The sequence below is a fragment of the Phyllostomus discolor genome, chromosome 1, assembly GCF_004126475.2.
Source record: "Phyllostomus discolor isolate MPI-MPIP mPhyDis1 chromosome 1, mPhyDis1.pri.v3, whole genome shotgun sequence".
In the NCBI taxonomy this organism is placed as follows: Eukaryota; Metazoa; Chordata; class Mammalia; order Chiroptera; family Phyllostomidae; genus Phyllostomus; species Phyllostomus discolor.
In genome coordinates, this window is record NC_040903.2 from 142,860,292 (window position 1) to 142,887,001 (window position 26,710).

A 26,710-nucleotide genomic window follows, 5' to 3' on the forward strand; every position below is an offset into this window, starting at 1 on the left:
GGGCTCTTGGACTCCTTCCTCCCTCCAAATCATCTCTGGTTTGTGATTCAGGGTCCTAGAGGCATTGTAAATGTGTGTGTGTGTGTGTGTGTGTGTGTGTGTAGAAGTAGGTGTAGAGAAAGGACTGGGTTAGCAAGAGATGGTTCCAGGCCTTAAGAAGCTCAAGTTTGACTTTTGGAGAGTTTCACATATATAGAATCACACAATACTAGGACATCCAGCCAAGATGGAGGCATAGGTAGACACACTGTGCCTCCTCACACAACAAAGACAGGGACAACAACAATTTAGAAACAGAATAACAACCAGAACTGACAGAAAATTGAACTGTATGGAAGTTGGACAACACAAGAAGTTAAAATAGACACGTTCATCCAGACTGGTAGGAGGGGCGGAGTCGGGCAGCCGGGCAGAGAGGGGTTGTGCAGCACAAAGAGTGTTAGGACCGAGCACGTAAGACTGCAGCTGGCAGACCCTGGGCGTGCAAGTGGCGGCTGGCAAACCCCAGCTGAGGGGTGACAACCGGAAGACTCAGCGAGGCGACGATTGTGAAGCAAGGCACTGCACACAACCCAGGATCCCAGTGCTGGGAAATAGAGCCTCAGGGCACTGATTGAAAACACCTGTGGGGGTTGAGGCGCAGGGAGAGACTCCCATCCTCACAGGAGAGGTCGTTGGAAAGTCCCATGGGGTCCACAAGCCCACCCACAAGGGAATCAGCACCAGAAAGATTCAGTTTGCTTGGGGGAAGCTGCAGAAGGGACTGAAATCAGCAAAGAGTGGAGCAAGCACCATTGTTCCCTCTCGGACCCCACCCCCACATGCAGCATCACAACCTAGCTACTGGGTTGCCCCGCCCTGGTGAACACCTAAGGCTCCACCCCTCATACGTAACAGGTGCAACCAGATTAAAAAAAAGAGAGAGAGAGAGAGATGGCTCAAACAGAAGAACAAATGAAAGTCCCAGAACCCATCCTTTTAAGTGACTAAGAGATAGCCAACCTATCAGATGCACAGTTCAAAGCACCGGTGATCAGGATGCTCACAGAATTGGTTGATTTTGGTTGCAAATTAGATGAAAAAATGAAGGCTACAATAAGTGAAATGAAGAAAAATATACAAGGAACCAATAGTGATGGAAAGAAAGCTGGGTCTCACATCAATGGAGTGGACCAGAAGGAAGAAAGAAACAACCAAACAGAAAAGAATGAAGAAATAAGAATTCAAAAAAATGAGGAGAGGCTTAGGAACCTCCAGGACATCTTTAAACATTCCAACATCCGAATTATAGGGATACAAGAAGGAGAAGAGGAAGAGCAACAAGTGGAAAACTTATTCGAACAAATAATGAAGGAGAACTTCCCCATTCTGGCAAAGGAAATCGACTTCCAGGAAGTTCAGAGAGTCCCAAAGAAGTTGGAACCAAGGAGGAACACACCAAGGCACATCATAATTACATTAGCCAAGGTAAAAATGAAGGAGAGAATCCTAGAAGCAGCAAGAAATAAGGAGACAGTAACCTATAAAGGAGTTCCCATCAGACTGTCAGATGATTTCTCAAAAGAGAACTGGCAGGCAAGAAAGGGCTAGAAGGAAGTATTCCAAGTCATGAAAGGCAAGGACCTACATCCCAGATTGCTCTATCCAGCAAAGCTTTCCTTTAGAATGGAAGGGCAGATAAAGTTCTTCCCAGATAAGGTCAAGTTAAAGGAGTTCATCATCACCAAGCCCTTATTATATGAAATGTTAAAGGGACTTATCTAAGAAAAAGAAGATAAAAACATGTATAGTAAAATGACAGCAAACTCACAATTATTAACCACCACACCTAAAACAAATATACACTAAACAAACAACTAGAGCAGGAACAGAACCACAGAAATGGAGATCACATGGAGAGTTATCAATAGGGGAGTGAGAGGAGGAGACAGGGGGAAAGGTATGGAGAATAAGTAGCATAGATGGTAGGTAGAAAATAGACAGGGGGAGGACAAGAATAGTATGGAATATGTAGAAGCTAAAGAACTTATGACACATGGACATGAACTAGATGGGGGAATGTGGGTGGGGGAGGGTGTGCAGGGTGGAGGGGGATGGAGGGAGGTAATGGGACAGCTGTAATAGCATAATCAATGAAATATTTAAAAAAAAATTTTTTTTTAAAAGAAGCTCAAGTTTGAGCCTCTGGCAATGGCCACTCCCACCTATGCAGTGGGCAGGCACACAGGCTTAGTTACGGTTGGATTCTGGTTGTGTTTCCTCTAAGCTGTGTGCCCTTGGGCAAGCAACTTAACCTTGGTAAACCCACAGTGAGCATTGCTTTCTCATTGTAAAATATGGATAAGAATGCCTACTTCACTACTATATGCAGTGAGTACATTAAGATGTCTGAGGCTCACTTGGAACTCAATTATTGCTTGTTCCCTTCTCTACACAGAAGGCAGTAAAATTCTTTCCTCAAACATCATTCAGATCATGGCCCTCAGACACCTGCATGCTTCCCACTTATCCCACAATAACTCCTAACAGCTTCTTGCCTTAAAGCAAGAGGCTTGTCATTGGTTCCACTGCTCTTATCTCCAAAGGCACCTGGTTCACCTTCTGTCTGCCAGCTAAGTCTGTTTGGTTTCTCTTTCCCACCTTCACATCGTAGTACATGCCTGAAATGCCTTTCCTGCCCTCTCTTTCCAAAAACAGGCCCTACCTCCTTGGAAGCAGATTTGTTCATGACAGTCACTTCCTCCTTTAAGCCTGGTTGACTCAACTTTCCCAGTTTCAAGATTGCTAATTACTAAAACATATTTCATGACTGTTTCAGCCTACATCCACCCCTTTCCTCTTCTCTTAGTGACTATGATGTAAGATGGTACTGCACCTGTTGGCACCTGTCTTCCCAGGTATCTGGTTATACATATGACAGTGTGTATAGAGCAGGAAGCAAAAGCAGGTGGTGACAAAAAAAATCAGTTGGTGAGTTGGAAGGGCTGGCACAGACACAGATTACTTAATCTTTCTGAGTCTCAATTTCCTTGCATATTTGTCACAAAAAATGGGGAAATTGCTACTATTACTATTTACTGTGTCCTTACTCAGTGCAGGCATTGTTCTAAGCACTTTACCTACATAATTGTATTTAATCTTCACTCAACTCTAGCAGGTGAATATTATTAAAAAGGCCTAGAAGAGCCCAGGCCGGGTGATTCAGTTGGTTGGGGCGTCATCCCATGCACCATAAGGGTGCAGGTTCAATGCCTGGGCCAAGGCACATACCTGGGTTTCAGGTTCGATCCCAGGTCAGGGATCATACAGAAGGCAACCAATTGCTATTTCTCCCTCACATTGATGTTTCTGTCTCTCCTTTTCTCTCTCTCTCAAAAAAAATCAATAAACATATCCTCAGATGAGGATTTTTTAAAAGGTATGGAATATAAAAAATTCAAAGCCACGCTGTCTTACCCAGACGTGAGTTGTAAACATACACATGCTACACAGATGTGCACTTCTCAAAAATACATCACACACTCATGCACACTGTCATCGTGAACCCCATGAAGGCTCCACCAGGAAACCTCCCTGAGCTGGTCCAGGCCACAAGAACTCTTCCTTCCCTAAATGCCAACACCATACTAGACCCAGCCAAGCCAGCCCACCCCCATGTGGTGTTCTGTTCATTCATTCAAATAAATACCCAATAACTCCTAAGAACCAAGGCTAAGTATTGCAGAGCCAGGATCAAAAGTGTGTTCCTGTCCTCCAGGAACTCTGAACCTGATAAGAGATGCTGGCATATAAACCAAGGCTTACAGTAGGCAAAGGAAATATCAGTACTCTAATAATGACACATTTGAAGGTCTTCTAAATCAGACTGAGGTATTTTGGAGAACTTCAACTTGAGTTAAATCTATAAGATGAACAGGAGTTACCAGGCAAAGGAAGGGCAGTCAAGAAGTGGAAACAGGTTAATATGTTTGGAAACTGCAAATAGTGCTGTCAGCAGTGATGGAGAGTTTTTAACACGGACAAGCAGGACAGAGGCCAGAGAGGCTTGGCAGAACCCAGGTGGCAAAAGGCCTGATGTGCTAACCTGATTCAAAATCTGCCCTGAAAATTTTTCAGGAGCCATGGAAGGCTTTCAGGCAGAGAGGTGACACGATGGAATCTGCATTTTAGAAAGACTGATCCAGCTGCACAGATGAACTGATAATAGAGGAGAAAGTGGAAATGGGGGAACACTGAAAAGAGTATCAACAATCCAGCGAAGAAATGAGCCTAAATTCTTAGTGCAGTAGGACTAGAGATGGTTTTTAAGAGATATTAAGGAAAAGTGGGGAAGGAATAGTACCATTCATTACAATAGGGAAATGTAAAAATCAAAGTTTAGACTGGATGGAAAGGAGTCAATGAAACCTTTTGCTTTTGGAGTTCAAGGTGTCTCTGAGACACACATGTAATATCTAATAGGCTTTTGAATGTGTGTGCACATGTATGCAGACATACATATATTTTCATTCATTACTAAAGCTTGCAAGACAGCTGGGCAGGAGATGTCATCAGCTTATTGGCAGCAATTAAAAACCATGAGTGTGGATGAAGTCACCCAGAGTAAGTGTGAGTCAGAAGATGTGGGCCCAGGACAGAGCTGTTAAGGTTCTCCCAGCAACATTATGTTAAGGAAAAATGGAATGGGGAAAGGGCCCTAAAGATCAACTTTTAGAAAGAAGAAGAAAGAGGTTAAGGTGCAGGAGACGCCAGGACAAAGTGTCAAGTTTAATAAAGTCAGTAGCGTCAAATGCTGCAGAGGTCATGGAAGAAAAAGACAGGAAACTCCATCCACTAGATCTAGCAACTAGGAGGTGGCCTGTACAACCAGAATGAGGCCAGTGAAGTGGTGAGGGGGTGTTTTTAGGCTGTTGGAGAACCCCCCTCAACTGAATAGCTTGCTGTTGGAGTAGCTGAAACTACAGCTCCCACTGCTCTCACGCGCGGGCCATAGCCGCGCAGGCGCACTCGTACTCACTGGAGGGCTAACAGTTTCCGGACCCCGCGCACGCGCCTTCCGAGCCCACCTACGCCGCTCGGGGCCCTCCTATGGCCTGCAGAGGGCGCTGCGCCTTGGAGAGCAGGGGCCGGGTGCCGCTCTAGCCAGCGTCCGGGCTCGGTGGCGGGAGCCTCAGCTCCGCGTCTCCCACACCGCCTCCCAGTGCAGGTGGGTCCCCCCGCGGGGAGCGGGAGTGCTTGGATGCTGTGGGAAAGTCTGGCAGCGGTAACCTACGAGCGCGGAGTGGTCCCCATCGCCTAAATGCCGGGGCTCGGGTCCGGCCCTGGCGGATCGGGGCGTGGGCAGGACAGCACGGGTGCAAATCCCAGTCCAGTGGGCGCCTCCTCCTGGAAGTGCAATGCCCGTCCAGAACTACTTTACAACCCGGGGGGTCTCAAACCAAGTTCGCGCGCAGCTTCCGGGGGAACAACCGGGGGCGGGGCTTCAAGGGGCGGGGCTTCTATGATTGACACTTCTTTCCCCAGGTTTCACAGGCTGCCACTGGACCCCACCCCTGGCTTGAACCCTGAACCGACACCATGGTGAGAACCCTGAGTCCAGCCCCTCACCTCAGCATGCCCATGACCTTGCTCCTAGTGGCCTTGCCTTTCCATTTACCTTTGTAAACCTGAGGCTCCACAGTGGGTTCCATGAATCTGCCCCTGCAAGGCAACCAGCTCCCTTCCAACCCACCTATTCCTGTAGCACGGGCGCCTGAAGGTGAAGACTTCGGAAGAGCAGGCGGAGGCCAAAAGGCTAGAGCGGGAACAGAAGCTGAAACTATACAAGTCAGCCACCCAGACTGTCTTCCAGAAGGTGGGGCCCTCAGAGCTAGCCCCTTCTCCACATGGCCCCCTTAGTATATAGCACAGAGGCCAAGAGCTGGGCCTTAGAATCAGACTGCCTGGGTTCTATTGCTTACTACTGTGTGACCTTGGGCAAGTTACTGAATGTCTTTGGAACTCAAGTTTGCTCATCTGTAAAATGAGGCTAATAATTGCACCTACTTCACAAGGCTGTTGTGAAAGTTCAATGAGAGAATACATGTAAACCCATGAAGCGCTTTACATACTACCTACTGTATGGCATGGGGTCTACAGAATGCTGGATAGTTCTGTTTATGTTATTTAGCCCTGAAGTGGAAGAATGATATGATCTCTGACTCTGCTACCTATCTTCTCAGCGCCAGGCTGGTGAGCTGGATGAGTCAGTGCTGGAACTGACAAGCCAGATTCTGGGAGCCAACCCTGACTTTGCCACCCTCTGGAACTGTCGACGAGAGGTGCTCCAGCGGCTGGAGTCCCAGAAGTGTGTAGAGGTTCAGAATCCCAAGAGGATGACCCTAGCGCTACCTCTCTGCCCTGCCTGGGTCCAGGGATAGAGGAGGAAGCGGGTAGAGGCATAGGCAGAGGGCAGTCGAGGATTGTTGCAGAAAGTCAGGGGTGAGCTGAAGTTGGGTGCTGGAGAGCCCTGACCCCTGTTCCCCTCTGGGTGCAGGTCCCCTGAGGAGCTGGCCGCTCTGGTGAAGGCAGAACTGGGCTTTCTGGAGAGCTGCCTGAGGGTGAACCCCAAATCCTATGGTACCTGGCACCACCGCTGCTGGCTGCTGAGCCGCTTGCCAGAGCCCAACTGGGCTCGGGAGCTGGAGTTGTGTGCCCGCTTCCTCGAGGTTGATGAACGGAACTGTATGTGCCTGCAGATTCTGTCCCCACAGCCCTCACCTGCCCCACATCCTGGTACTGGGACCTCAGGAAGGCCCAGAGTGGGGAGGGATGACCAGGACAGGCCTACCGAGCTGATGGTAGAGGGATTATGGAGCGAAACTCTGTGGGATGCATAGAGGTCCTTCTCGGGTTCTTTGAGGGAACTCTACAGGTACCACCTAGGGAGCTGCTCCACTTGCCCTGCTTCTGAGATGTTCTGTCACCCCTCCCCCCAGTCCATTGCTGGGACTACCGGCGTTTTGTGGCTGCACAGGCAGCTGTGCCCCCTGCAGAGGAGCTTGCCTTCACTGACAGCCTCATCGTTCGAAACTTCTCCAACTACTCTTCCTGGCATTACCGCTCCTGCCTCTTGCCCCAGCTGCATCCCCAGCCAGACTCTGGACCACAGGGGCGCCTCCCTGAGGATGTACTTCTCAAGGGTAAGCAGGGTTGGGTGCTGGGGAGGACTCTGCAGGACTGCCCTTCCAGCCTAACCCTGTTTCTGAACCTGCCATTGGGTTTCTGGGCAGCTATTTCATGCGTGGCTCTGGGGGTGCATAAGGTTCAGCCCCTGACAGAAGGGAGCTCATGATCTGTAGAAAAATAAAACTGATATATGTAGCTGCTGTACAAAGCTAGCATATAGGCAGACTGAGGACTGGAGGGACACCAAGGAGAGGGTAGGGTGTTGGGGCAGCCAGGATCTTAACCACAGTACTGTGCCTCCTGGGCCCCTGCAGAGCTGGAGCTGGTGCAGAATGCCTTCTTCACTGACCCCAATGATCAGAGTGCCTGGTTCTATCACCGCTGGCTTCTGGGACGAGGTGAGCAGTGGGGGAGGAGGCTGGGTGTTAAGGGCTTGGAATGAATAGAAGAGGATTTAAGGAGACCCAAGGCTGTGTCTCCCCGCCAGCTGACCCCCAGGATGCTCTGCACTGCCTGCACGTGAGCCGGGATGACGCCTGTCTGACTGTCTCCTTCTCTCGGCCCGTCTTGGTGAGTCCTACAGCTTTTGCTAGAGAACATTGTGGATTGTGGGCTTCACGCTTTTGGGGCTGATGGGGCCTCTCTTGTCCCCTGTGCCAGGTGGACTCTAGGACGGTGACTTTGCTGCTCATCATTGATGAGTCACCCCTGCCTGTGGAGTGGAGGACTCCAGACGGCAGGAACCGGCCCGGTCATGTCTGGGTATCCCAGGATTGCTGGGACACAGTGGGGGCTGGGGCAGACCTGGGTGGGACAATCAGAAAAGTGGCATGGATGGGCATTTCCTTGACCCAGTACTCCCAGCTTTGTGACCTGCCCGCTGCCTCCCTCAATGACCAGTTGCCCCAACATACATTTCGTGTCATTTGGACAGCAGGCGACATCCAGAAAGAGTGTGTGCTCTTAAAAGGTGATGCAACCTGTAGCAGCCCCTGCCCCCTCTTCCTCTCATGGGTGTCCCCTCCTACCACCTACTCTTTCTTTCAGGCCACCAAGAGGGCTGGTGCCGAGACTCAGCCACAGATGAGCAGCTCTTCAGGTGATGACAGGGAAGCACGCCTGCAGGAGAGGACTCTGGGCATCAGGCAACTGGGATGGGAGGCAGGGGGCTCAGGCAGGTGGTCTCAGCCTGGATAGGGGGATGGCAAGTACCCCAGAGCTGTGGGCATCATCCCTCCCCCTCCCCCCTCAGGTGTGAGCTGACGATGGAGAAGTCCACGGTGCTACAGTCCGAGCTTACATCCTGTAAGGAGCTCCAGGAGCTGGAGCCTGAGAATAAATGTGAGGACCTATTCCCTGAGATCCTACTTCTCTCAGGAGGCCCCTTTCTGTGTGTGTTGGAGGGGACAGGGAATAGGAAGGGTCTCAAGAATATGGGAACAGAGGAGGGTCCTCTTCCTACCCTCTTCTCAGGGTGCCTGCTCACCATCATCCTGCTGATGCGGGCGCTGGACCCCCTCCTGTATGAGAAGGAGACACTGCAGTACTTCCAGACACTCAAGGCAAGCTGGGCCTGCAGGAACAGACAGGGGGAGGCCCCGTGGGCAGGAGGAAGGCAGCTGACACAGATTCCTTGCCGGCCTTGTCCCTGCCAGGCTGTGGATCCAATGAGGGCAGCATACCTGGATGACCTGCGCAGCAAGTTCTTGCTGGAGAACAGCGTGCTCAAGATGGAGTATGCGGAGGTTCGCGTGCTATACCTGAGTAACAAGGTACAGACTGCATGTTGCCTTCCCTGGGCCCTCATCCCGCCGGCCCACCCATCTTCCTCATGGCCTGGCCAGCTTTTCTGTTTGCTCCCTGGTCTGTCTGGCCTCACCTGCCTTCAGTCTCAGGTGTCTTTCTAGACATTTTTTTCTCTGCTCATTGGAGCAGGCCAACACCTAAAGCCTGAATAGTTCCCAGAAGTTCCTGAGAAACTTCCCAGACTCTGTTTTTCCTTTGCTTTCCTCTTCTTACAACCAACCTTCCCAACACATCAGTTTTACCCAGTCACTGCGGCCCACCTCTGCTCCCAGCATCCAGCCCCTGGACTCACCCAGCCCCTCCTGCCAGTGTCCATGTTTCTGCCAGGGTCCTCCTCTGTCCCCTGTACCTGCTCCCACTCCACTAGCCACCTCACCCACAGCACTCGTGTCTGTCCCATGTCCTTGACTTGTAGCATGTACTATGGTAGGTTGCAAAGTAAGCTTCTCACCTTCACCACCCTCTCCTAATTTGGGGTCCGCAAGGGCCTGTGTGGGGCACAGAGGGCTAGTGCTTGAGACATGATGGCTGAGGCCCCACCGAATCAGGTGTCTCATTCCCTCTGCAGGACCTGACGGTACTCTGCCACCTGGAGCAGCTGCTCTTGGTCACTCATCTTGACCTGTCGCACAATCGTCTCCGAGCCCTGCCCCCTGCCCTGGCTGCCCTGCGCTGCCTTGAGGTAAAACGTTCGCTCCTCTATCAGTGTCCTGGGTGGTCCTTTTTCCCTTCCTCTACCTCAGAAGCCTGCCCACCCTACAAAGAGATGCCCAGATCCTCCCAACCACTGCAGATGACCCCTGTCCTCCCCCTTTCGTCACCCAGCCTGACCCCAGGAGCCCTCCCATGCACTGTAAGCTGGTCACCCTGGGTGTCCCAGTTGCTTGTACCAGTCTCAGGCTGACAGCTGCCTGCCTGCTTTGTCTTCCCTACCCTCCCTGCTCCTCAGGTACTTCAGGCCAGCGATAATGCCATAGAGTCCCTGGACGGTGTGACTAACCTGCCAAGGCTACAGGAGCTCTTACTGTGCAACAACCGTATCCTTCCTTCTGGGTGCTTTTGGACTGTGGGTAGGGTGAGGTGCCACACTGGGAAAGGACAGACAGCAAGCAGTGCGGGCGCCCCCCTGAAGGGGGATGGGGAGGGAGCTCTGGCAGTCTAAGCTGAGGAGAGGGGCTGTGTGTGTCTGTCCTGGACTTGCACTGTGTGTAGGGGCCAACCGATTTCCTCAAGCCAGAGTTCACAAATGGGCAGCCTGCAGATGTGCTTGGGTATGAGGTAGTATTTTAAAAGTCAGGAAGTTTCATATTTTAAAAATTTGGAATTCTGATTTCTCTTAAAGATTGTAAGTTAAAGCAACCTTGGCCTGTATTTTCTTTCTTTTCTTTTCTTTTTTTTTTAAAGATTTTACTTATCTTTAGAGAGATGGGAAGGGAGAGAAACATCAATGTGTGAGAGACATATTGATCTGTTTGATTACTTGCTTCTCACATCCCTCAGCCCAACCCCCTCCCCCGCCCAACTTGGGACCTGGCCCGCAACCCAGGCATGTGCCCTGACTGGGAATCAGACTGACAACCTTTCAGTTCCCAGGCCTTCACTCAGGCCACTGAGCCACACCAACCTGGGCTGGCCTGCATTTTCACTCAGCAGCCTTTGGTCACTGCTGAGTTATGGATGCCTCTAGCCATGGCTATCCTTCTTCTTGGCCACAGTCTCCACCACTTCTAGCACCAACCCAGCCTGGCCCCTGTGCTTCCTGCCTGGCCCCTGTGGGCAGGTGTTTGCAGCCCTTGCCTAGAGCCTTACTCCCTCTAGGGAAGCGTGCGAGGGGCCCACCAAGCAGGCTTCCAGGGAAAACAGTGATGGGTGCATAGGAGCAGGCGAGATCTGGGGGGACCAGCCAGCCTTTCCTTGACTCTCCTGCCTAAGGTCTCCAGCAGCCTGCAGCACTTCAACCGGTTGCCTCCTGCCCCAAGCTAGTGCTCCTCAACCTGCGGGGCAACCCCCTGTGCCAAACAGTGGGCACCTTGGAACACCTGGCCGAGCTGCTGCCTTCAGTTAGCAGCATCCTCACCTGAGAGACCCTGCCCCCATCCTGCCCTCTAACTTATGGGACTGAATAAAGAATGGGGAAGCCTCTAAGGCTGCTAAGCGGCTGCTGCTGCTGCCATCGCTGTCATCACCATTACTACTGCCACCTTTCTGGAAAAGGAATAGAGAGAGTTAGCGTGTGTTGGCTCACCGTCTCCTTCATTTTATGCTCAGTCCTGCTATCCCCTGTCATGGAGAACCAAAGCCTCAGCATTTGGGCAGAATCAGGGTGAAGGCTAGATTCAAGTTTACCTTCTGGTTGGTCTGGAGCTGGGTCTGGATTCCAAGCTGAGATCCAGTTTGGGGTCAGGTAACTATTGGGTCTGGGCTACAAAGCAGCTATGTCTCCAACTGGAAGGGCCTCTAAAAGTTTCTCCCATGACCCCTGCCCCTTCCAGATGCCCGCTGCCCAGGAGCCCTGGCTCTCATTCACCACAGCCAAGAAGGCTGTTTCCCAGAGGAGGAGGGTCCGGGTACCCTTGCTCTACCCTCTTAGAACAACAACATCCTTCCCCACAAATAGCATTATGCAGTTGAAGAGCCCTTTAAAATACTTGATCCCACTTGCTCATCCTAAGCACTCAGGCTTGAAATGATTAGGCCCATTGTACGGATGAGGAAACTTGGTAAGACACGCCCAGGATTGCTGAGCTCAAGTGCTGCAGCCAGCGCTCTCTGCACAGCTTGCTCTGGAATTCCAGACTCCTGTTCTTGCTTCTGTGTGAATGTGAGACGATTGAACAGACCTGGCCTCACTCCCTGAATCAGGTGTCTGATTTCATGATGACACCACCACAAGCACCCTCGTGCACGTGGACCCTCACACATTTATACACGCGTGCACACACGCTTGTCCTGACTGAAAGCTCTGAGGCACCCGAGCCTCCTGGAGGGAGGAAAAGGGAGTGGCTCAGGTTAGGCCACTGAGTCAAACCTGGCTGGGTGGGGGGGGAAAAAGATTGAAACAAAAGGGTGAGAGTTTGACAGGCATTTTCCTGGTTCCCTGGGAATCTTCCTGGGCCCGTGTTTGCTCACACGCATCCGGATCTTCAGGGTCCTGCCCCTTTCTGTGTCCATAGTGATGCACAAACAGCCCCTCAATGAAGCCCTTTGGCTGACCTCCCTCATATCTGCCTGAGATTTTGATTTCCACTGGTGGGTTGTCTGAAAGTGCTGGAGGTTGGGGCTGACCCCCCTGCAGGGCTGAGCCTGGGAGGTGGGCTGGAAAAGGTCAGCGTGAGTGTGGAGAGCTCCCTGCCTCTGCTGCACTCCCCGAGGCACCTCCCTGCCCCATGCGTCATCAGGCTCCGCCTCTCCTCAGCTTCCCTGTGTCTTCTTGCCAACCCTGTTTTCACTGTTTTCTGTTTGGTGGCCAGTGGGACACCAGTGGGATGGAGGGGAGAGGCCCCAAGAGGGGGCCCAGGCTTCCTGTAGACCTCCCAAGAAAGCCTCAGTAAGGATGGCTGGCCTCCTCTTTACCTTGCTTCTCTCCAGGGCAGCAAGGGTGTTTCCCCTGTGCCAAGGTGGAGTTGGGATGCACACAGGGCAGGTGCCTGGAGCCGGTTAGGCAGGATTCCCAGGAAGAATTCAGGGTTGGGGAACCCAGGACTCCCGCTGACCAGACACTCCTCTCAGTGAGGGGGGGCCACTCTGTAGCCTAGGGAGGGGCCTCAGTTCCAACCCAAGCTTCGGAGTAAGGCCTCAGCTTCCCCCAAACTCCTGGGGGCAGGGATTGCCCCTACTCTGACCATGCCCCCCAATCCCAAACTTGGAGGGACACAGAAAGCTGGGGGCTGTCACCTCTGCTGGGGGCTGTGGAGCAGCAGGAGGAAGAGGAGGGACACATGGGTGGGGGGTCGGAGGATCTGGTAGAGCCGGCAGGTCGTGGGCTGGCTGGTGGAGCCAGTCTGAGGGCCAGGCTGCTGATGTCAGCAGTCTGCACCTTGGGACCATGGGACCTCCCCGGGCAGGATCAGGACCAGGACCAGGACCAGGCCAGTGTCACAGTGCGGAGCATGACTGGGCTGCACAGGAGCTTTGCAACAGGGGTTGAGACCACAGGCAGGCAGCCTGAGCTTGGCAGCAGAGGGTCAGCTGGATAGGGGTACAGGTGAAAGGGGCTCCCTGCCCCCACTGCCCTCAGGAGAAGGGACTCCTTTAAGTACTCAGTCTGGCAGGGGTCAGCCTAGTGTGGCGGTCCCAACAAAGCCTTCCACTTCACCCCAGCTTCAGCCCTGAGAGACTCCGATCCCCACCCCCACACACACCCTCCCAAGCCCTAGCCCCAGCCACATCATCCCGTTTCCACCGTTCCTCAGTTCCTCGAAAGGGAAAAGAGGTTTCGGCGGGGCCTCATTTCCCTCCCTAACCTCAGAGACAGCCCCAGGGGGCCGGGCCTCTTCCCCCTACGGGGTTGGAGCAACCAAGCTTCCCCTTCTCAGCAGCAGCCCCGCCCTCCCCCCTCATAAACCACTTGCCGGCCGGCCCCACACCTTCCACTTGTGTGGCAGCCTCCAGCGCGTCCGTCCTGTCCCATCAGTCCTAACCTGTTCCACCCCGACTGCGAGACCCAGAGCTGCCGTCGCCGGCACCGTGCCAGGTGAGGGACCCCGACGGGCTCTGGGCTGCTGTGCCCCATGATGCTGTCTGGGGACTGCGCACCCTCAGACCCTGCCCCAGCAAGGTGGGGTTCAGCCCAGCTCGAGCCTGCGGGGCCAGCAAAGCTGCCCCCCTGCCGGGACTCCGCTGGGGGAGCCCGGGCTCGGGCACAGCGAGCCGCCCCTCCCGGCTGTGCGCGGGGTTTGACCAGAAGTGGGGAATGCCAAGGCCCCCACATCCCGCCTCACCCGCCTGTCTTTTGCAAGGAGCCTTGGGTGGGGAATCTCTGCTAAGAAATGGGTCCTAAAGGCGGTCAGCTGGTCGACCACTATCTAGACTGAGGAGAGGTAGGTGGTGGGGTCAGGACAGGGGATGGTCTGTGCAGCTGGGTCTTAAGACTGTGACAAGTGTCCACACATTTCCTGGGATGGTCCTTGAGCAGGTTTCTTGGTCAGGTGTCTGGTTTGGCGGATGTCTGTGTGGGGGTGAGAAGGGAAGACTCTCCCCTGCAGTGTGGGAAGTTTCTCTAGCTAAGTCTGAGAGGAGTCTTCAGGGAGTGCCTCTGGATGGGTCTGGGGTAATCTCTGGTTCAAGATAAGATCGTCTCTGTCACCTGGCTGAGCCCAGTTCAGCTCTGAATGGAGGTTTTCTGGCTGGGCTGGCTGGGCTGGCTGGGGTGTCCTGGGTAAAGGACGTCTGAAAGAGTGACCGGAGCCTCCCTACCTCTTCCACACAGACATGATGGGAAGTCCTCGTTCCGACGTGGGCCGCTGGGGCGGGAGCCCCTGGCAGCCCCCCGCCACGCCGTCCCCAGAGCCCGAGCCGGAGCCAGACACGCGGTCACGCAGAGGGAGCCGCTCCTTCTGGGCCCGCTGCTGTGGCTGCTGCTCCTGCCGGAGTGGGGCAGATGATGACTGGGAGCCCCACGGAGGCCGAGGGTCCAGTTCTGGGGGCCGAAGAAGACCCGACTCCCGGGGCTCAGGTTCCCGCCGACCCGTCTCTCGGGGCAGCGGTGTGAACGCAGCTGGAGACGGTGTGATCCGAGGTGAGACTGGCCTGTCCGTCTTAGCTGAGAGCCAAAAGGGGACTGAGGCTCATCCTGGCATCTCTGGGGGCCTGGGAGGCTAATGATGGAGCCATGGGCTCCCCATGGGGCTTCGCTGACCAGGAGCTGTGACTTTGCAGAGGGCATGCTGGTGGTGACCGGTGTGGACCTGCTGAGTTCACGCTCGGACCAGAACCGCCGAGAGCACCACACAGACGAGTTCGAGTACGATGAGCTGATCCTGCGCCGTGGGCAGCCTTTCCACATGGTCCTCTTCCTGTCTCGGCCCTACGAGTCCTCCGATCGCATCACCCTGGAGCTACACATCGGTCAGTGGGGACTGTGGTGGGGAGGGTGAACACTGGGGCGGGGGGGCCTGGCTAGCTGGCCTCCCAGCCGTGGTATTAGGGTCAGAGGGGTGTCTTTGGGCTCCTCCCTCATCTCATTCCTCGGCCTCTGCCAGATGAGGCATATTTGCAAGTGTGTGTCCCTAGGGGTGTGTCGCAGGGACAGTCTTGGTGTCCCCATTTTCCTAAGCTCACCCACCTGAAGCCTTCAGGGGCACCTCTTTCTATTCTTTCTCCTTGGGCGTTTGCTCTGGTGTTGCTGCCTCTGTGCGTCTTTCTTTCTGGGTCTGCTCTCCTTGCGCAGGCTGTGGCTGGCTCCCTCTGCGCTCTCCGTCCAAGCCTGTCTCTGTGTTTCCTCGGTCTCCGTGACCCAGGGCAGGTGCCTCCCTTACCGCGTTGCTTGGCGGCCATAGACTGTGCAGGCTGGTGATTACCCTGCTGCCGGGGGCGGGAGACTCCTCGTACCCTTTGATTAGGACTTGACCTTGTCCACCCCACCTCTCACGTCCCAAGTACCCCACCACCTCCACCAGGGATTCCCTGGGCTCTCATAGTGGCAGCCTGAGGGAACAGGCAGGGTTGGCCTTTAAGATCCGGACTGCCCATTCACGTGAGGTGGGGCACCCGGACCCAGGCAGGGCTGGGACAGTCAGGCAGGTGGAGGGTGACGGAGGCCTGCTCTCTCCTGCCCACCTCTGAGTTCAGTGTCAGGGGAACAGGTTTGGGATGTTGGACTGGGCCTCTTCCTTGACGTGTGGGCAAGCATCGGGCGGGGGACAGAGCTGCTCTCAGACTGCAGGGTGATGGCCCAACTCGGGGACACACACACACGCTGGCTCATACACCCTCTGGGTGGGGCCGAGAGAAGTCTAAGGCTCCGTCCCCACCGCCTCAGGGAGGCCTCGCCGGCTAATTACTGCTTTCCCGTTCCAGGAAACAACCCCGAAGTGGGCAAGGGCACCCATGTGATCATCCCAGTGGGCAAAGGGGGCAGTGGAGGCTGGAAGGCCCAGGTGACCAAGTCCAGCGGGCAGAATCTGAACCTTCGAGTCCACACCTCCCCCAGTGCCATCATCGGCAAGTTTCAGTTCACAGTCCGCACGCACTCGGAGGCCGGCGAGTTCCTGTTGCCCTTTGACCCCAACAATGAGATATACATCCTCTTCAATCCCTGGTGCTCAGGTGAGCCTGCTGGAGTCCGGAGCAGGGGATAGACAAGAAAGGAGGCAGGTCAGGTGATCTCTCCTAGGACCCAGCCAGGACCCCTAGGAGAAGCCAGCCTCCCTGTTGCCCAGGTGAGGGGATCTAGTTCCTAGGTCAAAAGGTTACCCCCTCTAGGTCACACAGCCTTCCCTCTCCTGGTGAAGCACCCTGGTTACAGTCATCCTCCTCCCACTGTCTCTGACATATTCCCTCTGTCCTTCCTGGGAACAGTGTTTTTAGGCCAGTGGTGTCCCTGTTCTTCTCTGTGGACATGAGCCCTGCAGAATTGGCTCAGGGGCAGGTGGGGCCCAGGGAGAGGGCTGGAGCGAACCAGGCATGTGTGTTTTGGGGATGCAGAGGACATCGTGTATGTGGAACGTGAGGACTGGCGGCAGGAGTATGTGCTTAATGAGTCTGGGAGAATTTACTACGGGACCGAAGCACAGATTGGCGAACGGACGTGGAACTATGGCCAGGTACAGCTGGCCACGGCCACATGTGCTCAGGGGCGCTGGAGGCGTGCGGGGTTTGGTGGGAGAGAAGATGCGAGCCAAGCAGTCCAGCTTGGCCACAGTGGGCTGCAGCCACCTCTGCCCTCCCTCCTTGCAGTTTGACCATGGGGTGCTGGATGCCTGCCTGTACATCCTGGACCGGCGGGGCATGCCATATGGAGGCCGTGGGGACCCAGTCAGCGTCTCCCGGGTCATCTCTGCCATGGTGAGTGCCCCCATGGCTCTGAGCCCTGCGGAGTGTCTGCCTGTTGCCCCCCTTGCTGCCCACTTCTGGCCTTTCTGGTTCCTCCAGGACCCCCAGCCCTGACCTGCCCTTGCAAAGGGTATAGTGGAGAGGGGTCTCACTCCTCTTCTCTCCCTCGCCTGCCCCCCACTCCACCCTTCTTGGCTCCTGTTCCAGCTCTTATGGAATGTAGGGCCAAACCCAATACTTGGCACACCCAGGATACACATTCCTGTGTCAGACCAGGGCTGGGAGGGCAGATGGCTCTGGGAGGGCTGGGCGGGACCCGGCCAGATCCTCGGGCATTTAGGGGCCAGGGAGGTTGAGGGCCGGGGGCTGGGCTGGTGACCACAAGGCAGGTCCTGAGCCTCTTCTCGACTCCTCACACCCCATCCTGGCCTGGACAGGTGAACTCCTTGGATGACAATGGGGTCCTGATTGGGAACTGGTCTGGTGATTACTCCCGAGGCACCAACCCGTCAGCGTGGGTGGGCAGCGTGGAGATCCTGCTCAGCTACCTACGCACCGGCTATTCTGTCCCTTATGGCCAGTGCTGGGTCTTCGCCGGTGTGACCACCACAGGTAGTGGAGGGACTGGGACAAGAGGGGCCTGGGCCCTGCCGGAGGAGGGAGGGAAGCCGGGCTCCACCTTCCTGAGCCAGGCCCAGTTGTTGCCATAGCGCAGGGGCAGGAGGGGGTGGATGGTAGGCTGGCCTTAATTATCATTAATTAATGTTAACAACCACAGAGAAGCCTAGGGGAGGGGTGGGGAAAGGGACGGGCAGGGGCAAGGCCAGGCAGGTGGCCTGGCTTCCCCTAACCCCCAACACACCCCAACCCAAAGGCCTCCTGACCCTAGTGACCCCTGACCCAGCTCGGCGACCCCAGTTGCCCTTCTCCCCCTGCTGTTCCTCACCTGATGCCTCACCTGATGCCTCACCTCTCCCCGGCCCCTGCCCTGGCCCTGGGCCCTGAGCCCTGAGCCCCAACCGTGCCTCCTCTGCAGTTTTGCGATGCTTGGGCCTGGCCACCCGTACCGTCACCAACTTCAACTCCGCACACGACACAGACACGTCCCTCACCATGGACATCTACTTCGATGAGAACATGAAGCCTCTCGAGCACCTGAACCACGACTCCGTCTGGTGAGGCTGGAGCTGGGGCTGGGCCGGCCGCTCCTCCCTGCCAGGAGCGGCGACCTGCGACCTGGCTCCCGAGGGGCCCCGGGGCCTGACGGGCTGCTCAGACTCAGCCCCCCCTCATGTCTGTCCAGGAACTTCCACGTGTGGAACGACTGCTGGATGAAGAGGCCGGATCTGCCCTCGGGCTTTACAGGGTGGCAGGTTGTGGACTCCACACCCCAGGAGACCAGCAGTGGTGAGGCTGCGTCCTGCCCGGCCCCTCGAGCCCTCCCTGGGTGGCAGGCTCCAGCCTCCGCGCTGAGCCCCCACGGCTCCTTCAGCCAGCTCATCAGCCACGTGCCCTTTAGTTTGCCTTTACTTTTCTCCATAACTATATGCCTCAGTTTTACTTATTTATGATGGTTAATATACCATTATAGCAGATGGCTTGACAGTCAAAGCATTCAAGAAAATTCAGTGACAGGTTTTTCTCCCCCAACCCATCCACTATTCTCATTGGCTTTTTTACTTATATATCCTCAGGATAGTTCATTGAAGGACACTTTTATTTCTGTATTTTTTAAGTTAAAAAAGGTGATTATTTTAAGTAATACATGCTGGAGAGGGGACAAAGTGCAGAACTGAATAGCATAAAATGTAAATATTTCTTATCCTCTCTCAGGAGATTTTTGTTTTGCTTTGTTTTGTTGTAAGCAGACGTGTAGGTCCCACCACAGACCTGACACATCAGACCTTCCAGGGATGGATTCCAAGAATCTATATATTTGAAAGTTCCCCTAGTGATGAGATCAGCTGGGCTTGGGGCCCTCTCCCAGCCCTTTCGGGACACGTGGGAAATGGTGGCCCAGAGAGGTGGAGTGACTTTCCCTGGAACACAGAGCATTAGGTCGGCCGCAGAGCAAAGCCAGTCCCTGACTCCCTTCCTTCTTGACGTGCACTCTCGCTTTCGCCAAGTCCTCTTCTGTCTGTTCCGTTGCTCACCATGAGTAATATGTGTAGTATAAAAAAATTACGACTCAGATAGGTTCAAAGAAGAAAGCAGCCCCTGTATCCAGCCCTGAGATTGAACTACTGATGACATGACCTACCAGTATCTTTTCCACAAGACACTTGTTGGCAAAAGCTAGACCTGCCACACACTGTGTTCTCGGACAGGCCCCTCCCCATCCCACCCGAGCTCTGCAGCCCCAGCCAGCCCGCCCACCCCTCGAGCCGCCTTCCTTCTGCTCTCCCCTCTTCGCCCTGAGGAGGAGGGCACTCACTCAGCCCACATTTCTCCCCTGGTCTCTGGCCAGACCCCAGAGACCAACGATCTCTACGGACAGGGCCCCCTGAGCTGTGCAGCCCAGGGATGCCAGCGATGCTGGAGAAGGCCAGCGCAGGACACTGGGAGAGCTGAGTCCTGGTCCCCACTCTGGGAAGTGGTGGGGCGGGCAGCCGGCCTCGGGCTTCTCTCCAGGAAGTAACTTGGTTACTTCTTAAATATGTCATCTTTGGCAGGTTCCTTGCAGCTTTGGGCTTTGATGCTCTTGTTTGTAATGTGAGGATAATATGTACCATGTAGGGTGCTTGGGAGGATCAGATGAGAAATCATATATTAGAGAGACTAGCAGTATGCCTGGACTACAGTAAACACGAGCTCCTTCTGTGAGATCCAGCATCTACCTTGCCTCTCTGAGCCTCAGTTTCCCCATCGATAAAAGAAGACCATAGTGCTAGGTGTTTTCTCAGACCCGTTCCTGTTGGATGCCCCTCACGTACCGTTGTTCCATGTCTCTCCTGCCAAGCCTCATCCCTGTCAGCCATCTCACCTAACCTCCACCCCTGAGCACGGCGCGGTCAGACCGTTTTCCACTAGCCCCCCCCACCCCCTGCCTCGTGGCTGTGGAGCTATCAGTCTGCCACTAGCAAGCAGAGTTACCATGGGCTCTGCATGTGTCTTGGCACAGAGGGTCCCGAGCTCTGGGGTCACAGACAGCCGACCCCCAGCTCCAGCCAGTGGAGGACGAGTGTGTTGGTGACCTGGCTGACAGCACAGGCTTGTCCCCAGGACTGGCCCTGCCACCCACTGACTGAGGCCAAATGGAACCTCACTCTTCTGTCTGCCTTCCCTGGGTCGGACTGGGTGACAGCTGACCCCAAGGCAGTGGGCACTAGGCCTGGATGGGCGGGCCTCTCCCCAGGATCTGAGGGTCCCCCGCGGCCTCCTTGGAGCTCTCACCTCCATCCTGCCCTGACTCCCCTAGGCATCTTCTGCTGTGGCCCCTGCTCCGTGGAGTCCATCAAGAATGGCCTGGTCTACATGAAGTATGATACACCCTTCATTTTCGCCGAGGTGAGCATCGCGCCCCACGTGCCTTCCTGAGCAGTGTGGAGGGCAGAGCACTGGCACGGTCCCAGGCCTCTGGCCCTGACTCCACCACTGACGGGCCAGCTGTGTGTCCTTGGGCAAGTCATTCTAAGAGCCTTAGTTTCCCTCAACTGTAAAAGGGAATAATAATGGCTGCCGTGCTTCCTGCACTCAGGATCAAAAGAAATAATTGGGTATGAAACGGCTCTACGGGTCGTAAAGTCAGCGAATGTGAGCGTAAGGGATTACTGTTATTAATGCCAAGGTGCTCAGTGAGGAGCCTCCCAGACCAGCCTGCCTGCTCTGCGGCTTCATCAGGCGCAGTTTGGCAAGTCTCCCTGTCTGGCTCTGCCAGGAGGCTCCCAGCCTTTAGACCTAATGCTCCCAGTTGCTTTGAGGCTCAGGGGGAGGTATCCGGGGCCAGGTCTGACCTCAGGCCCCGGGGCTGCTCACACTCCCCTGCCCTCTCCCGACAGGTAAACAGTGACAAGGTTTACTGGCAGCGACAGGACGATGGCAGCTTCAAGATTGTGTACGTGGAGGAGAAGGCCATTGGCACACTCATCGTCACAAAGGCCGTCGGCTCCAACATGCGGGAGGATATCACCCACATCTATAAGCACCCAGAAGGTACCCGGCCTGGCCAGCTGAGGCCCAGGCCAACTTTGCCCGCCGAGCACTCTCCCCCCCGCACAGTAGCAGTCATCTCAACCTTGACCCTCAACCCCCAGGGTCGGAAGCAGAGCGGAAGGCAGTGGAGACAGCAGCCGCCCATGGCAGCAAACCCAATGTGTACGCCACCCGGGACTCGGCCGACGATGTGGCGATACAGGTGGAGGCCCAGGACGCAGCGATGGGGCAGGACCTGATGCTCGCTGTGGTGCTGACCAATCGCAGCAGCAGCCGCCGCACTGTGAAGCTCCATCTCTACCTCTCGGTCTCCTTCTATACCGGGGTCACCGGGTCCACCTTCAAGGAGAGCAAGGAGGAAGTGGTGCTGGCCCCAAAGGCCTGTGAGTGTCCCTTCCCCATCCCTGCCCACTAGATGGCCAGCACTCAGGGCCATGGACATGGAGACTCTGGGAGGCCGTGTCCGGGGAAGCAGGCCTTTGTGACACCATGCCTCCTCTCCCCAGCGGAACGCGTGACCATGCCCGTGGCCTACAAGGAATACCGGCCCCACCTTGTGGACCAGGGGGCCATGCTGCTCAATGTCTCAGGTCACGTCAAGGAGAACGGCCAGGTGCTGGCCAAGCAGCACACCTTCCGTCTGCGCACCCCGGACCTCTCCCTCACGGTGAGGGCGGCTGGCTAGAGAGTGCGGGCGGGACCACCAGGGGTGGAGGGAAGTTGGAGTGGGGGGGACAGGGCACTAAGTCAGGAACAGGCTGGCCGGATGGATGAGGGTTCCAGGAGGAACAGGTCAGGGACTGGCCCTGGGCTCCCAGACTTCAGCTTTCTCACCTGTGAAATGAGACCTCATCCCCCTGACCCCAACCCACCCCCCATGCTGTGGCGACTTCGGGTGAGGAGTGTCTTGGAGTTTCCCCTCTGGCTGATGCAGAGCCTCCTCTCAGGGGCATAAATGTGGGAGTCAGGGAGGGTTTAATCCCCTCTGGTGCCGTGTACGGACCCCAAGTGTTTGGCCAGGGTCTCTGATGTGGGGATGGGTGTCTTTCTCTCAGTTATTGGGAGCGGCTGTGGTCGGCCAGGAATGCGAAGTACAGATTGTTTTCAAGAACCCCCTACCTGTCACCCTCACCAACGTCGTCTTCCGGCTCGAGGGCTCCGGCTTACAGAGGCCCAAGATCCTCAACGTGGGGTGAGTCTGGCGTCCCCTTGCCTGCCTCCTGGGCTGCCCTGGGCCCCGCCTGGCTTCCGCGCCTGGTCAAGGTGGCCCTGTCTGTCAGGGTCCGACAGTGCACCTTGGGGGCAGCCAGCAACACCTCCTGACTCAGTTCAGCCCAGGCGACACGTCTGAGGAGGGCTGCTGCGTGTGTGGTGCTGTGCTGTGTCCCCGCCCTGCCTCGCCGCCTCATCAGGGAGCTAAAACTTCACATAGGGGTCATTAGCAGTTCATCCCTAACATTGCCCAGCACTCAGCAGTTGACCAGGCACTTTCAGGAATATCTTCTCATTTGAGAGACCATAAAAACCCTTTTAAGTATATTAGAGACCATCATATAATTAAAAGGAAAGCTTTGGAATCCTAAAAACTTGGGTTTGAGTCCCGCCTCCATCATTCACTGGCTCTGTGCCCTTGGGCAAGTGTCTTTTCTCCTCTGAGCCTCATTTTTCTCACCTGTAATGTGAGGATAGCAGTAGGACCTGGTTCTGAGGACCATTGTGAGGATTAAATGAGATGATGCACGTAAAGCATCTAGCACATGCTTGGTACAAAGTTAGTGCTCCGCTGGGAGTTTTTATTTTGATTATTGCCACCATCCGCCCCACTTTACAGAGGGGGAACCTGATGGCCACATCTCACAGGGTCTCACAGTTCCCAAGGGCCAGACTCTGTCCTGCCCACATGGCACACGCCCTGTACAGGCTCTCAAGCCTGTTGCTTGCTTCGTGCCACGAGGGCCCCTCCCAGCCCACCTGGACCTGATGCTGGGCCAGGCGAGGCTCTGCGAGGGCCTGACACAGGGCTGGGTCCCTGGGCCCATGCTGCCGTCTCTGACACAGACCCACACACGCTGCCCTTTCCCTCCCCAGGAGCAGCACGGAGGGAAAGCAGGGGAGGCCAGGGGCTGACGTTTAAGATCAGTGTTCTGGGGACAGCGGCCCACATTTCCTTCCTTAGGCAAAGAGAGCCTGAGGGAAAGCGATGGTCCCTGTGGAGGGGCTGGGTGGGGGAAACAGACAGTGCCTGTCCACCCTGCCCTTCTTTCCCCCACCCCACACGCAGTCACAGCAGGCTCTGCCTTGGCGGTGGCCTCCACTTGGGCCAACAAGACAAAGCTGAGAAGGTTGTTTTCCTGATCTTCATCCAGCCTGAACCCTGGATGATGTCGTATGTCACAAAGGAGTGCCTTCCCTGTCTCCCTAGAATCTGGGGCAGCTTAGAGAGTGGAGCTGGGACTCCCTGATAACTCCCCCTGCAGGCATCTCTCATCTGCAAATGATGGAGGGAGGACCTCCTGTTCTGAGGGGTCCCCAAGAGCTAGACTCCCATCAGCAGCCCTGCCAGACCTTTGAGTCTTGCCCTCGCCTGGGGGTGAGAAAAAGACCACTGAGCTGAGCAGGGAGGTACATCCCCCTTCCCACTTAAAGGCCCCAGTCTCCCCACCAGCAAATGAGAGAGTTGGATGATGGTTTCTCAAGGCAGGTTCTCCTCGCCTGTGGCTCCTTGGCTGCTGCTAGTTCAGGCCAGAGCCACCAGGACAATGGAGAACCCCAAGGGGGAAGTCCCTGGGCTGTCGGTTCAGATATATTGGATTCCAAGGTGGGTGTTACTTCGCTCCCATGCGCGCATCAAAGGCTGTGGTAAAGAATCCCATTAGAGCATAAGGCGTGCCACCCAGCATGGTGACTAGCCACTGAATAAACATTCCAGCACTTACTCCTCCAGATAGCTTTTGTCACCACCAAACCAGTCACGAGGAGAGGCTGAAAGTCTGTTCCAAGCCCTTCTCTGGAATTTCCCCCAGAGCCTGAATCATTCTCTAGAGGATGTCCCTAGGGTGGCCTTCCTCAATCAGAAAAAAAGAAAGCTTGGCTGTAAAGGAGAGACCAGATGTGCATGTGTGACAGGGTGCTCGTGACGTGTGTGTGTGGTTTTCATGGACTCTGAAGCAAATCCAAAAGGAGTTTTAAATAATGTTCCATGCACTGGCAACAAGGCTGAACAAGTACAGGATTGAAGGACAGTGCTAATTTTGGATGTCTCATTTCTGGTGTCCTTGTCAGAGAGTTGGTTTCCTTGCCTGAGCTCGCTGACATAGACACAGTCCAGCTCCAGCAGCTGATGTGCACAGCTTAAACTCACAGACAGGCGTGTGGCAAATGTCTCACCTACCACCAAGACCAGGGCAGGGAGAGACCTTGATAGTCTATGCTGGGACCTGGAAAGCCATTTCCCTTGGAAATAACGTTATAAATAAAGGCCGTGTTCTGAAAAACACAGTGTGATTAGTATAGTATAGGTCTTCTTATACTATGCTATAGTATAAGATACTATGCTTTGTATCTGTGGAAAAGTGGGCACAAATTAAAAACACAAATTTGTAACCAGCCGGAGTATAGCCTACCTGCTACATTGTAGGCTTGATTTCTGGTTCTCTGTTATGACAGAAAATCTAGAGATTAAGTCCATAACTTAACAGTTAGGGTTTATATATCCCCTGCTTCCCTCCTTCATGGAGCTTGGAGGGACCTTCAAGATCATCTGATTCCACCCTCTTGTTTTATATTCACTTCTATTTCACAGACCAGAAAGTGAGGATCAGAGAAGCTCAGTAACTTGTCCTAACACAGCTAACAGTGGCAAAAAGGAGTACAGAGTAGTCCAGGGATGCCCCTTGTAAGCAGGCTGCAAGCAGGGAGGCTCATCCTCGAAGTTGGGGTGTTAATTCATTCCCTTGGAGGACTGAGGTGTCCATACAGGGTGTGGCTCCAGAGAGGATCCCCAAGGCAGGCTCAGGCTGAGTAGGGAGCCAGAGGTAAGGGTTTAGGCAGAGGCAGGAAAGGATAGATGCTCAAAGGCATGAGCAGGAGCTATATAAATGCAATCGTGTTCACTACACGAAGCACACGCGCAGATTGCTGGGGGAGCTCAAAGAAAGGCCAGATTCATTTTCCTGAGGGGAGGAGGTGCTCAAGGGAGCCCTCCCTGAGGAGGTGGTGTGGGCCTGCACTGGCAGCCAGGGCAAGCATGAGAAAGGTGGGTTCAGGGGAGGGAAGGAACCGTGGGCCGGTGGGCAGGAGGAATGGTGGGGGACGGAGCGCCGCGCAGGCAGGCAGGCTGAGTCAGAGGGAGCCTGTGTGTCGGGTCAGGGACCTGCAGTCTCATTCCATGAGCACCAAGGAAGCCGAGTCCTTGAAGGGTTCAGTTCAAGTTCAAACAGTTAGAGAACAGAATGGAAAAATGAGATGGGAGGCAAGGTCATTTAGGAGACGGGTGAAACTGATTCCCAGAAAGGTGGCTTCACAACAGATTTTCAGATTCATGAAGAAGGGAGAAAATAAAGGCACTGAAGTGTGTGTGTGTGTGTGTGTGTGTGTGTGTGTCTCACATACACACAAACGTGTCAATTTAAACATGCCAACTACTTGTTCTTGGGAAGGACTTTCATTTTGTTCTGATAACATTTTCTCAATATTTTGGGGTATTACGATTCTTTGGAAAGATTCTTGTGGCAGAGGATAATTAATTTTCCTCCACTTTCTTTTTTGGTAAAACCAGAAGTGTTTGGCAATACCATGGTAAGCCCCAAGTCTCCACATGAGGTTCGTTTGGTCTTGGAAACCCCATGTGGGGCGGGGATGGTCTGGTTAGGTGGCAGTGGCCATGAGAGGGTGGCAGGGCCACAGTTTTGTCCGAGTGTCTGTGGGAAGAGAAGGAGGCATCCCGGGGGACTGGCAGATTTCTAGCTCAGGCAGCTGTGTGGGTGACTGCTGATCTGGCTGAATGGAGGTGGCCTTGGGACTCAGGCTTTGTCCTGGTCTTGGGTGTGGGGATTCCAGCTAAGCCCACAAGTGCCTGAGGGGCTCCGCCTCTGTACCTCTTCTTCCTGGCTGCCCGGTCAGTCCTCGCTCCCCACTCCACCTCCAGTTGCCCCAGGCCCGTGACCCTCTCTCTCTGCCCACAGGGACATTGGGGGCAACGAGACGGTGACACTGCGCCAGACGTTCGTGCCTGTGAGACCCGGCCCCCGCCAGCTCATCGCCAGCTTGGACAGCCCACAGCTCTCGCAGGTGCACGGTGTCATCCAGGTGGACGTGGCCCCAGCCTCTGGGAGCGGGGGCTTCTTCTCAGGCACTGGAGACAACAATCGCTCCGGGGAAAGCATTCCTATGGCTTCTCGAGGTGGGGCTTAGCCCTGGGCCAGGAGCAACGGGACTGGAGTCAGATGAACAAGGACACTGCCTCGACGAGACAGGGGTCCGCTGGAGAGCGGCTCTCCAGGGGTGCAGCCGGGGAGGCCAGGACACCTGGGGAGGGAGCCCATCTTCACTTGCCCTGGGTGGCACAGACGCTAATAAACTGTTTTTTAATGAA

General features: G+C 55.0%; 2 protein-coding genes across 4 annotated transcripts; both read left to right on the forward strand.

The window, feature by feature from the left end:
* The first annotated feature begins 5,086 nt into the window (after window positions 1–5,086).
* On the forward strand, window positions 5,087–11,150 carry RABGGTA (Rab geranylgeranyltransferase subunit alpha). Of its 2 annotated transcripts, none has more exons than XM_028506719.2 (17): window positions 5,087–5,206; window positions 5,524–5,580; window positions 5,744–5,854; window positions 6,222–6,346; window positions 6,536–6,723; window positions 6,978–7,181; window positions 7,482–7,565; window positions 7,655–7,737; window positions 7,828–7,929; window positions 8,032–8,137; window positions 8,215–8,266; window positions 8,420–8,508; window positions 8,641–8,729; window positions 8,823–8,939; window positions 9,542–9,655; window positions 9,923–10,010; window positions 10,906–11,150. In XM_028506719.2, exons 2-17 carry the CDS (start codon window positions 5,578–5,580, stop codon window positions 11,052–11,054), a joined length of 1,704 nt encoding a protein of 567 aa, XP_028362520.1. In that variant the 5' UTR covers window positions 5,087–5,206; window positions 5,524–5,577; the 3' UTR covers window positions 11,055–11,150. The 2 variants fall into 2 exon arrangements, with proteins under 2 accessions (XP_028362520.1, XP_035885772.1); XM_036029879.1 differs by having other exon boundaries at window positions 5,097–5,206; window positions 7,637–7,737.
* A 1,991-nt stretch (window positions 11,151–13,141) lies between these two features.
* On the forward strand, window positions 13,142–26,710 carry TGM1 (transglutaminase 1). 2 transcript variants are annotated; one of them, XM_028506718.2, is made up of 15 exons: window positions 13,142–13,666; window positions 14,402–14,710; window positions 14,851–15,039; window positions 15,991–16,239; window positions 16,618–16,736; window positions 16,870–16,977; window positions 17,403–17,577; window positions 18,002–18,140; window positions 18,269–18,372; window positions 20,384–20,472; window positions 20,964–21,117; window positions 21,219–21,500; window positions 21,624–21,784; window positions 22,173–22,309; window positions 26,301–26,710. In XM_028506718.2, the coding sequence occupies exons 2-15, from the start codon at window positions 14,404–14,406 to the stop codon at window positions 26,527–26,529; spliced, it is 2,442 nt and encodes an 813-aa protein (XP_028362519.1). In that variant the 5' UTR covers window positions 13,142–13,666; window positions 14,402–14,403; the 3' UTR covers window positions 26,530–26,710. The 2 variants fall into 2 exon arrangements, with proteins under 2 accessions (XP_028362519.1, XP_035885757.1); XM_036029864.1 differs by having other exon boundaries at window positions 13,142–13,660; window positions 14,394–14,710.

Excerpts from the sequence above, each read along its gene's own strand:
- TGM1 (XM_028506718.2), top strand. The coding sequence starts at position 14,404 with ATGATGGGAAGTCCTCGTTCCGACGTGGGCCGCTGGGGCGGGAGCCCC. Across the intron at positions 18,141-18,268 it reads CTGAACCACGACTCCGTCTG|GAACTTCCACGTGTGGAACG; the intron begins GTGAGGCTGGAG and ends ATGTCTGTCCAG. Across the intron at positions 22,310-26,300 it reads CCCAAGATCCTCAACGTGGG|GGACATTGGGGGCAACGAGA; the intron begins GTGAGTCTGGCG and ends CTCTGCCCACAG.
- RABGGTA (XM_036029879.1), top strand. Across the intron at positions 7,182-7,481 it reads TGAGGATGTACTTCTCAAGG|AGCTGGAGCTGGTGCAGAAT; the intron begins GTAAGCAGGGTT and ends GGGCCCCTGCAG. Across the intron at positions 10,011-10,905 it reads GCTCTTACTGTGCAACAACC|GTCTCCAGCAGCCTGCAGCA; the intron begins GTATCCTTCCTT and ends CTCCTGCCTAAG.